Below are 12,540 nucleotides of genomic sequence, written 5' to 3'. Positions count from 1 at the left end.
ATCATGGCAACAGAGATCTTGTTCTTAGGTAGAATAATAAATGCGACTAAAAATAGTAAAAACTGACATTTATTAAGTGTTCTTTATCAAGTGCTCATCCAATGAGATAAAGCAAGTGCTTTACCAATGAAACAAAGTGCTTTACTAGCCCTAGCTCCTTCAATACTCCTAGCATTCCATGAAGGAGCTCCTCCCTCTTGGCAGATAGGGACACTTTGAAAAGTAAGTGACAGGACTACAGTCACCTGGCCAGATGGAGAAGAAATAGGAGAAGATTCATAGCATCTGCCTCAAAATTCTTCCTGTTAATACTGCTTCTTTTGAACAGAGGCCATAACGCGATTCTTTAAAATGAAAAGCTTGGACGTGCCATAGAATTTTTCGGAACTGGTTTTTAGATGTATTGCATGGAGCTTGTTCCTCTGGTTATTTTATTTTAATACCGTGTAAAGTTATGGAGGGCTGGAAGTTCATACTTAGAATTATGGCTCATGGAGATGCTGCTCCCCCCCCCCCCTTTGTCCCCTCCTCTTCCTCCTCCTCCGCTTCCTCTTCCTCCTTCCTCATTTGTAGACACCATATGATACAGTTTTCCAGGACTATCCTGGTTTACACTTATGGACGGGTATAATTATTCACAGCTGTTTGACCCTCAAAAGTGTCCATCGTAATTACAGGCCCACCTTAATCCCTCACCATGGAATCTGGCGAGGTGTCGTATTTCGGATGCCCACTAGGTGTCAGCAGAGTAACCTCCGGAGAACACGGAAAGCATTTCATTACAACAGTCAAATCTGAGCAAATAATTAAGTGTAGTCCAAGAGCTACCTGCAACCTTGGCCATTCAAAACAAGTCAGCGAGCAGGGGGAGGAGAGAAGGAGCAGGTGCAGGACAGGTAGCTCCTCTTCTGGGATCTGGTAGAGGAGGACGGATTCTCTTCCTAGTGAGAAGGGCTCGAGTGATATCTGGGGTAAGGACCTTGGTGCCCTTTTCAATTGTCACTCACAAGATGAAACCAGTGTGCAGTGAAATGAGGAAACAGCTTTGAATGAAGAGGTATTTTTTTTCCCTTTATACGTGGCTCTTCAAATCACAGTCGGATGAAGGTCTCACAGGGAGCTGCCCAGGCTTTCTCATCTCTGTTGAATGACTGGAGGCATCTGAGCGCGAGGCTGAGTTGCCCGAACACAAACGCTTTAAAGGTGATTTGAAAACATCTATATTCAGAACTCAATGACACGCTCAGACGCTTCCCGGAAGGACCCACGGACTGTACGTGTACCACCTGTGACTCGGGTGGGTGCTGCTGCTCACTAGAAACCCTCTTCACCTCAGAAGCGCGGCTTACAAGAGAAGCCCGGCTTACAAGAGAAGCCCACAGCATGGGTTTTCAGAGGCTTGTGCCTTTCGGCCCCTGGAATTGGCTGCTCTTGCTAGTGGCCCTCAAGTGTTCTGCAGCATCTTCTGATTTGAATGAATCCACAAATTCCTCCACCCGCCATGAGCTTAATGCACGGTTTGCAGCTGCCAGCTCGGAGCCAGCCATGACGGTGTCTGTTTTTGCTTTGGATTATGACTACGTGCAAATTCCTTATGAGGTCACCCTCTGGATCCTCCTAGCATCCCTTGCAAAAATAGGTAAGGTCCCAAAAACCTGTCTGGTTTGAGGAGTTTCTTTCCACATGAAATGTTGTGTGTGAAAGTGCCTTGTAAATGGGGGACTGAGTAGATTTGAAATTTGCACCCCTTATATCCAAAGTGTTGCTCTGCTGAGCCCAGGGAAAATCAGAACTAATTTTCCCTGGTTGTGTTTTGGAATTTAAGAGCCTGGGTTCTGGTTGTTTTCATTTCCTATCATTTCAGAGTGACAGCTTTGGGCACGTAAAAAACTCGAGTTCTTTAAAGAATACAGAGTCAAGGATGTAGACCTTGGAATAATGCCCATCAGAAATTTCAGGCACCACATGATTCTTTGCTAAAATATGCTTCCTTCATTCTTGGCCACGGAACCATGGGCTTCATCAATGACGCCCATTGTTTATTCTTTAAAAGTGGCATGTGCTCCTTGCAAATTTACAGAAAGCAAGAAATAAGGCAACCAAAGACAATGCCTATCACTTGGTGATGGGGTATGGGGGCGTATGAGAGAATATCTGTCAGTCAAATCTTGGTTTACACCTGAGTCAAATGGAACCAGTTGAGCACTGGTTTCCTCTGTGACATGAAGGGGGTTCAAGTTGAGGAATGAAACTCTAAACAGGGTTCTTTGTGCCCCAAAGTGATGGTTTCTACTCTTGGATCATTTAATCTCCAACTTCACTCCCTTGTCTTCTTAAAACCAGCCTGTTCCAGAGCTGAAAATTGATACAATTATCTCAGTTGCCAAGCATAACATCTTCTTTGCCTCAATTGTGAACTTTGTTCTTTGAATAGAGAGATTTTGCCTTATTGAGATAGCACCTATGAAACGTGTTGATGCTTATTTATATGTTTCCTCTGGAACAGCTGTGAAATATGGGCTGAGCCATGAAACAGGGCAGTAGTTCCTTAGCACCAGGGTGGTGGGCTCTGTCTTTTCATCTAACTCTCTGCCCCACGGATGCTGAGGGTACTGGCATATTATGTGCCCTTCATATCCGCTAGGCATTTTGAGCTGGTAAGGTGTGAAAAGAGAATGTCATTGTTAGTTTGAAGAACTCTTGTGTGTTTTGTCAAATGACTATATGATGCTGAGGGTCTCACGTTATTTCTGAGAAGTACTCAAGTAAAAATGACTTTCCAAAGGGATGATAGCCTCAGTTCAGAGCTAGGGGTCTAACACCTTTCACGGGACCACATGGATACTGAGAACATTCAAGGTAATCTCATGTGGGGTTTTCCTTTATCAAAATGCCAAAGATTCTGGCCCAACCCACTCCTCCTCTCCCAGAGTAATGGGTGAAGTTGGTATGGAATCAGGAAACACTGACCAGCTAGTCATTTTGTCTCAGGAAACTGGATCTGCCACCGACCAGCTAGTCATTCTGTCTTTCTATGTCTCAGTTGCTTCATCTGTGAAATCATTTCTAAGATCACTTTTGGGTGTAAATGAGGATTTTCTAATAGAAAAGAGGCTTCCATTCTTCATCAGTAAAGATCTCCATGTGCAAAGGATATGTTTTATATTAGCATAAAACATAGACTGTTGTTTTTTATTTTATTTATTTTTTGCTTTTTAGGACTGCACTTGTGGCACATGGAAGTTCTCAGGGTAAGAGTCGAATCAGAGCTACAGCTGCTGGCCTACACCACAGACACAGCAACGCCAGATCCAAGCTACATCTGCAACCTCTGCTGCAGCTCATGGCAATGCCGGATCCTTAACCCACTGAGTGAGACCAGGGATTGAACCCACATCCTCTAGGATACTAGTCTGGTTCATTACAGATGAGCCACAATGGGAGCTCCAATTATTGTTCTTTATAGGTGCTGCAAGTGTCCAGACTCATTATGTCTACAAGTTCAGAATCATATGAGGACATAGTCATAGAACAGCTCTTTGATTGTCTTGATTTTGGGAGTTCCCATTTTGTGGCTCAGCAGGGTAAGAACCCTATACAGTGTCCATGAGGATGCTGGTTTGATCCCTGGCCTCGCTCACTGGGTTAAGGATCTGGTGTTGCTGCAGCTGTGGTATGTACATCACAGATTGGCTTGGATCCAGTATTGCTCTGGCTGTGGCATAGGCCAGCAGCTGCAACTCCAATTCGACCCCTAGCCCGGGAACTTCCATATACCTCAGGTGCGGCCCTAAAAAAGAAAAAAAAAAAAAGTTCTTGATTTTCCTCTTGATGCAATTCAACATACTTTAGAAAAAGAAAAAAAAATTGAAATAGTTTATCTGTGGGATCACGCTTATTCAAGCACAATTTCACAGTTGCTTGTTTTTTTCTTGTCTTTAAGAATTCAGATTATTTTTACATTGTGCATGATAAGAAGGTCAGATTTATTGAATATATACTATGTGCCAAGTACTGGGCTTGAAGCTTTATATGTGGTAGGCTATTCACCTGAGGCAAAAAATAATAATAATGATGACATAAAACTCTAACACTTAAGGATTCATACAGAGTTTTTCAGTCTATATTATAAATTTTGAATCAAAGTAAAATTAATAATTATTAGTCTTATCATTCATTCTTGCAGTCCCTGGGCTCAAGGGAGAAAAAAGGTGAATTCCCCATTGCCTGGTAGGTGCTCTGACAGAAAAATACCACAGCTCTCCCACATCCATTTTAAACACTCACCTACACGTGTTATAAAAGGACAATATTACAGAGGGAGTTCTCTGATGGCCTAGCGGGTTGAGGCTCCTGCATTCTCACCACTGTGGCTCTGGTTGCTGCTGTGCAGCGTAGGTTCAATCCCTGGCCCAGGAATTCCCATATACTGCCTATGTGGCAAAAAAGAAAAAAAAAAAAAGAGCGAGAGAGTGCTAACCTGAAATAAATGTTGCAACTCTCATTTAAAAAAAAAAAAAAAGAATAAAGATAATAGAAAGGCAGTCAGACTTTGGGGGTTGTCTTGTGACATTATAGTAGGATGTTGCTTGAGGCATTGGGCAGGATGGAACTGTACAGCCAACTTTGACTCTCAGGCAGGACTTTGTTATTCGAGGCCATTAAAGTTTCAGGCCCCTGAACTGTAAATTGAAGGCCATTTAAGTTTCAGGCCCTGGAACTGTAAAATTCCTAAGTGACTAACTCTATTGTCCATTATGGAAGGGGAGAAGGGTTGTGAAATGTGAAATTCACGTGGCATTCCCCTTAAAGGGCCCTGCTTACAGGTTAAAACCTCTTCCTGCTACCACGGTGTAGCTGCAAAAGAGCTCCAGGCAGGTGACCTTGGATTCGTTTCAGGAAACTTGATTCCTGGAAGCAGGACCAGACTGAGGAGACACAGGGCCTGAGAAAAGTTCCACTGTGGACTCTTCCACCTCCTCTACATATTTAAAACGTTAAACATGGTTAAAGTAAGCACTAATTGAAGAAGAAGGAGGAGGAGAGAAGAGAAGGAGAAGAAAGAAGTTGTCATTAGGAAATGGGGAGAGCCAGTCTCTAGAAGGTGTCCCTAGGCTGGCCTTGAAGCGAGTGGACTGGCTCTGTGGTTTGGAATAGTCTCTCTTGACACTAATTATACTCCATTCTATTAACCCGTAAATGGAGATATTCAAAGCTGTGGTGGGGAAACCCACATGCTCTTTGAATGAGTGACCCTAAAACTTCCTAAGGAGACATTCGATGGCTCCCCAAGGCTTGTGGGAGGGAGCCTATAGTCCTTAGCCTTGAATTTCAGACTCTCCAGTGTTTGGATCAAAATCATCTTGCATTTCTCCCAATACTCTTCCCAATTAAAATTTGCTCCAGCCAGATGGATCTCCTCAATGAAGGTCACACATGTCTGGCTGGGCCATTCCTGTCTTCCTCTTGGAGTTCTCCCCACCTAAAATTCCTTCCCTTCTGTTGGATGACTGTGAAAGTCCTAATCATTCTCCAACCATCTGTTTAATGTCTATTTCCCATGCAGGAGCTCCTCTGATGATCATCCCACCTGTTCATTCATTCATTCATTTATACACTTATAGATTCTTTTGGAAAAATGACAAGCTGTCATGGACAAGACGTCTTGCTAAGCACTTTGAGGTGATATAAAGATGTGTGCCGTTCTGCCTGTTTGATGAGTTCCGAGAGGGATCATTATTGTTAGACAGGTATAGATAAAATGATGGTATAATAATTCAGAGGAGGGTAAATGATTTCCTTGGGAAGAGGGTGGGAAAAGCTTAACCTGAAAGACTGAACAGGACCAAAATATGGTGAAGAAAAGGACAATTCAGGCAGCAAGGACAGTACATGAGGGCAAGAAAGGAGGCCTGCAGGGTGAAAAGGAGTGAGGTTGGCTAAAATGCAAGGTTGTGCCTGGATATTTTGTCTTTTTTATTTGTTTGTTTAGGGCTGCACCTGCAGCAAATAGAAGTTCCCAGGCTAGGGGCTGCATTGGAGCTGCGGCCAAGGCCTACACCACAGCCACAGCAATGCAGGATTCAAGCCACCTCTGCAACCTACACAGGAGCTTGTGGCAATGCCAGATCCTTAACCCACTGAGCAAGGCTAGGGATTGAACCCGAGTCCTCATGGATACTAGCCAGGTTCATTACCACTGAGCCACTATGGGAACTCCAAGACTTTCATTTTTATGTATTAGTGTGGTGGCGAAAGAAGCGAGGTTACGTGTGGAAGGAACTGGAATTTAGGCTGTGAGTGATTCTGCAGGAACTTTCAAGGCGGGTTTTGCCTGAGTGCATAAAAGCTGTACCTCTCAGGTCTTTCAGGATGGGGAGGGTAGGAAGGAGGACGCAGGAGGGCACGGCTGGCAGAGAAGATCCTGAAACCCACACCTGCGCTGGGCAGGTTGAGGACTTGAACTTGTCAAGCCCCGGCCACACTTAAAGCTCTGGCTACAGATGGATTCTGAGGCCCGGCTCAGAGATGCTGCCCGGCTCAGAGATGCTGTCCAGCTCACCCACGCTCCCATCCGTGTGGCTCTGCGAGGCCTCTGGTACACGCCGCTCCCTGTGCGCTGCGGGCCAGCCCCTGTGATTTGCCGACATCTAAACACGGTTCTCCTCTCCCCGCAGGCTTCCACCTCTACCACAGACTGCCGGGCCTCATGCCCGAGAGCTGCCTGCTCATCATCGTGGGGGTGCTGGTGGGCGCCATCATCTTTGGCACCGACCACAAGTCACCTCCGGTCATGGACTCCAGCATCTACTTCCTGTACCTTCTCCCGCCCATGGTCCTGGAAGGCGGGTACTTCATGCCCACCCGGCCCTTCTTTGAGAACATCGGCTCCATCCTGTGGTGGGCGGGGCTGGGGGCCCTGATCAACGCCTTCGGCATCGGCCTCTCGCTCTACCTGGTCTGCCAGGTGGAGGCCTTTGGGCTGGGCGACGTCAACCTGCTTCAGAACCTGCTGTTCGGCAGCCTGATCTCAAGCGTGGACCCCGTGGCCGTGCTGGCCGTGTTTGAGGAGGCGCGTGTGAACGAGCAGCTGTACATGATGATCTTCGGGGAGGCCCTGCTCAACGACGGCATCAGTGTGGTGAGACGTCGCCCCACTCCCGGGGGGCCAGGGGTCTGGGAGGGGACAGGCGTGAGTCCTCCGCGCTGGTGAAAACGGCTGGGGAGCCCTGGGCCACCCCGGGGACAGAGATGGGCCAGGGCAGCGGTGGCTCCATCTCTGACCCCCTTCGCTAGGGATTTGCACGGTGCAGCACTGGCTCCGTAATGCTACTTGCCCTGCGCTCACTAGCTTCTCTAAAGAGAGAGAAAGGAGAGCACCTGATTCTTTAGTTAATTCTGTTTTTCACTTAACAAGCAGAAACTCGCTAAAGTCTTTTCCAGGTTTTCACACTAGGACAAACAGTACTTGTGTTTTTTATTTTCTCTCAGTCAACGGACCTCACCCTCCTTCGCTTTATATGCATTTTTTTTTTAACATGCTGCTTTAGATGATGATGTTAAATAAAAGAGGGTTAGAGAGAGAGATGCTGGAGGATTTGCAGAGATGAGTTGGCTTGTGTATTAGTCTGCTTTGCCTGACTCCCGGGGAGAATGTGATGGGGCCCTTTGGCTTCGGAGAGCAGCTGAGAAGCATGCACAGGCCAGCTCAGCACAGAGCATTAAGGCACAGAAGGTGTCTTTGGCTGGAGGTGCTGGCAAATTCTGGCCAGGCTGTCACATTGCTGGGTTTCCTTACATTATTGCAAACCTTCATCAGGGGTTAGTCTCTGTTATTTGTATGCAAACGTTGATATACTTTTCTTATTTTTGCATATACATATATATGATTACTTATATCCCATAAGTAATAATAGAATGCATTTTCAGTGTAAATGACTGAGACATTACAAAATCATATGGCGTAAAACACAAAAACCTCTGACTGGCCCACTCTATTGCCAGAGGCTGCTACTTGGATCCAGTTTGCATTTCCCTACCTGCTTTATCTTGGGCAACTCATATGTATATGTATATATGCATATGTATATACTTATATGCACACACACATATGTACACACACAGATGTAGGTGTACATAGTTCTATGTAAACTGGGTGGGGTTACATCATTTCATTGCTTAGATGTAACAAATTTTGGAATTCTTCCTAGGTCTTTTCCACTATTGTGGAGCAGTTCATAGATTCTGCTCATTATGACGTATTTAACCATTTTCTGGTGGATGGCTCTTCAGGTGGTTGGCAGTTTTTCACTTTAAAAAACAATGTGACGATGCGTCTTCCTGTTTCTGCATTCATCTCTCTTGTACTTGTGTTTTTATAGGCTATATTTTGGGATTCACTTCCCAAATGTCAGGGTTAAAAAGTAGGTACACTGAAAAATTTGAGAGATGCTGCTTGCATCACCTTCTCTTCTTTCTATCAATGAGGGAGGGATTCCCATTGAGGGATTCCCATTGAGGGATTCCCATTGAGGGAGGGAATCCCATGAGGGATTCCCTCATGGAGTGACACAGACACTAAACATATGAGACTAATAACAGTGTAGTAGCTACTCTCACTCACAGCCTTGGGGAGGAGGATGCCACACACAGGCAGCACCACACAGGTGCTGCATTCCGGAGAAGAGTGAACAATCAGGGGCTGCGAGAAGAACTGCTGGAAGGCTGGGGTACTCCTGATTCCTAGGGGATGATGTGATTGGCTTATTTTGAATAATTCCATAAGCTAGCAGGGCCTGGTGCCCGATACGCAGGGGTATACAAATGCTGTGCCTGGTCCCTTGGTAAGAAGGGCTGTTTGATGGGAGATCTTACCGTGGGGTTAGGTTGCAGGGCGAACTTGCAGGGAGGCTCATTGGGGACCCTCCCAGTTTTACCAAATAAAATATTGAACCTTAATTTTAGTTGTTACATACACAGTTGCCAAGATTTTCTGGAAATCATTATGGGCTTATTTCCATAGACAGAGTATTCAACTATGCATATTTCCCTGTATCACTGTTAATGCGGGACATTACTTTCTCAATATTTGACCATCTAATGAGCAAAAAAGGACTACACGTTTGTTGTAATTAGCATGATGGTATTAAGCATCTTTTCAATGACTGTGGATCGTTAGTGTTTCTTATGCTGTAAATTGGAAGTTCATGTCCTTTTAGTGTTCCCAGACATTAAAAAATACACACACACACACATTTATGACACCAGCTAAATCTGAATTTCATATGAACAGTGAATAATTTTTATATCTGAATTATTGTATGCAAAAATTGCCTCAATCCATTTCTCTTTGAGGCCACTTGCTGTTTTTCTTCTTTTTTAATTGATTTGAAGAAACTCATGAAGTTACCTAAAATTTAAACTCTTTTTTTTTCTTTTTAGGGTCGCACCCACGGCATATGGAAATTCCTAGGCTAGGGGGTCGAATAGGAGCTGCAGCTACCAGCCTATACCACAGCCACAGCAATGCCAGATCCGAGCCACCTCTGCGATCTACACCCCAGCTCAGGGCAACATCGGATCCTTAACCCACTGAGCAAAGTCAGGGATCGAACCCACAATCTCATGGTTACTAGTCCGGTTCGTTTCTGCAGCGCCTCAATGGGAACCCCTTAAAATTTAAACTTTTGAATGCTACATAAAAAAGCAAAGATCTTCTTCCATTCTGTTATATATATATTTTTTTTTAATCTGGTGTCTTCTACCCTATAAAAGTTTTAAATGTTCATGTAGTCGAACCTACTAACGTACTATTTTATTGCCTCTGGATTTCATATTTTGCTTTCCAAGATGGTCCCCTACCAACGAACATGCGAACCTTAAAAAAAAAGTTTCCTTCTTTTACAGTTAATTGTTTAACTCACCTGGCATATGCTATTATATTGTGAGAAATTTACACAAATATAGATAGGACGAAAAATAATCCAAGGGCGTCCCTGTTGTGGCTCAGCAGTAATGAACCTGACTAGCCTCCAGGAGGACGCAGATTCCATCCTTGGCCTTGCTCAGAGGGTTAAAGGATCTGGTGTTGCTGTGAGCTGTGGTGTAAGTCACAGACAAGGCTTGGATCCCACATTGCTGTGGCTGTGGTGTAGGCCCCTGACTCCAGCTAAGATTGGAGCCTGGGAACTTCCATATGCTGCAGGTGTGGCTGCCCTTTCTTCCCTGCTGGGCGAGCTTCACAAAAAGCCAAGGTGTTTGCACGTTGCAGGGGAGCCTGGGCTCCAGACCGGGCTCAGATATCTCATTTCTCAACCTGGGGCCCTCAAGCCCACTGCCTTGGAATATCCGGGGTGGGTTCGATGAGCATTTAGATGTCCAGACCCCTCCCAGAGCTACTGAACCACACACTCTGGGAATCTGCAGGTTTAACCAGCTCTGCAGACAATGGCTAGCATTTGAGAAGCACTGTTGTGTTGCCTGTACTACATCTCTATCTAAAATGAGGATGTGTCTGGAACAAGGACGGGGCTAGTTTTGTCTCCGAGCTCTCCTTTCCCCCACCCGTCCACCCGTTCTTTCATTAAATAGCTTTCATGCTTTTGGTGTTGTGGCAGTGGAGGACGTATCCTTAGCTGGGAATGGACTCTGTCTGCTAGGGTGGCCCCTCTGAGCCGTGACGTCTCCACTCCCCATCCACAGAGGGGATCTCATTATGCGTCTCCAGTTTCTTGGGGTTAAGTGCCCACCATAACTGTCAGGAAGATGACAGTAATCCCCCCGAGGGCACTTATCTGTGATAACATTCAGGTAATTATTCAATTCTCCCTCCATAAATTGTTAGAGAAATTTATTTATCTATTTTTCTTTCTTTCTTCTTCTTTTCTTTTTTTTTAGGGCTGTACCTGCAGCATATGGAAGTTCCCAGGTGAGGGATCAAATCGGGGCTGCATCTGGGACCTACACCATAGCTTGTGGCAATGCCAGATCCTTAACCCACCGAGGGAGGCCAGGGATGGATCGAACCCATACCCTCACGGATACCATGTGGGGTTCTTAACCCACTGAGCCACATGGGGAACTCCTCCTTAGAGAAATTTAGAAATGACTTTCCAAATACCACCTCACTTGGAGTTCCCCGGTGGCTCAGCAGGTTAAAGATCCAGCATTGTCATTGCCGTGGCTCAGGTTCAATCCCTGGCCTGGGAAGTTCTGCATGCCATGATGCCATGGGCATGTCCAAATAAATAAATACCTCCTCATTTAATGTTGACAGACATACTCTTCCATGATACAATCTGCAAACATTCTTGCCAAGACATAACCTTTATTAGTTACCAATGAAAGCATTTGGCTCTGCTGTCGGTCTTGTGCTGCCCCTGAACCTGAGACTCTGACTTCCACCTGAATTAGCTCTAGATTTTACATCTCCAGCCAATCACATCTTGGTTTCTGGTTGGGGTTTTTTTGCTAACAACATTTGTTTGGCTTTCCCAACGTTTAATTGTTTCCACTTGAACTTTTTTTTTTTTTTAAATGATCATTTCAAAACAAAATTATAATTTCTGGCTGACCAGAGTAGCTGTGGAGGGCACTGCTGTGACCTCCACTCGGCAAAGCTTCTGTAGCCTTGGCTCCGAGGAGGTTGCCCACACGTCACTCTGGGTCACTCTGTGGTCACCCACAGCCCAGTGATATTAAGTGTGTGCTGGGGCACTTCTGTGTCCCTACATGAAACTGGAGAAGCTCAGGGCTGGATTTAGAAAGCAGTTTGAGAGCAACTGGTATTTAATGCAGTGAGGTTGTATTTTGAGTGAAGGGCCTTGAACTTACCCTTTCATTGAGAAGGGAGCCCTGGAGGGCAGCCGTCTCAAGCGGGATCTTTCAGCAGAAACTCTGAGTCATCCAGAGAGAGACCTGTGATTTGCGGGTTACGTGTGACAACTCTGCAGATACTTATCCCCGAAGAGCTGCCTCTCACTAAGGGGGAATGCTCTAGAACCATTGAAAGAGCCATGAACCTGATCCTCCAAGTTTCATGTCCATTTATTTCTCCCTCTTGCAGAATATTCTAGGTTGTGACTCTAATCATGAGAACTTCCTTCATGGTGGGCAGAGGGAGCAGAGATAAAAGCCACATAGCTTAAAAAGAATGACTAGTCTCCCCTGTTAAATCTCATGGCCAACAGCAGGAAGAGAGGTACAGACACTGTATCCAGGCCCTGAATGGGGTCACTGGTACTTTTTTTTTTTTTAACTTTTTAGGGCTGCATCCCTGGCATATGGAGGTTCCCAGGCTAGGGGTCAAATCAGAGCTACAGCTGCTGGCCTACACCACAGCCACAGCAACGCCAGATCTGAGCCGCATCTGCAACCTACACCACAGATCACGACAATGCCAGATCTTTAACCCACTGAGCGAGGCCAGGTATTGAACCCACATCCTCATGTACACTAATCAGGTTCGTTACCACTGAACCACAACAGGAACTCCTATTCTTGTTGCTGACATTAGATCCTAAATTCCCTGATCCCTTATTC

The 12,540-nt window shown here is 45.4% G+C and overlaps 1 protein-coding gene across 1 annotated transcript in view; it reads left to right on the top strand.

Moving 5' to 3' along the window:
- The first annotated feature begins 836 nt into the window (after positions 1-836).
- SLC9A4 (solute carrier family 9 member A4) overlaps positions 837-12,540 on the top strand; it is a 61,440-nt gene continuing 49,736 nt past the window's right edge. The window contains exons 1-2 of the mRNA XM_047781332.1: positions 837-1,639; positions 6,678-7,141. Of these exons, the coding sequence (XP_047637288.1) occupies positions 1,384-1,639; positions 6,678-7,141 (720 nt within the window). The 5' untranslated portion in view covers positions 837-1,383. The remainder of the gene's footprint in view (positions 1,640-6,677; positions 7,142-12,540) is intronic.

This window comes from Phacochoerus africanus, chromosome 5 (assembly GCF_016906955.1).
Source record: "Phacochoerus africanus isolate WHEZ1 chromosome 5, ROS_Pafr_v1, whole genome shotgun sequence".
In the NCBI taxonomy this organism is placed as follows: domain Eukaryota; kingdom Metazoa; phylum Chordata; class Mammalia; order Artiodactyla; family Suidae; genus Phacochoerus; species Phacochoerus africanus.
The sequence above is the reverse complement of the archived record's forward strand: the minus strand, read 5'-3'. Positions and strand labels throughout refer to the sequence as shown.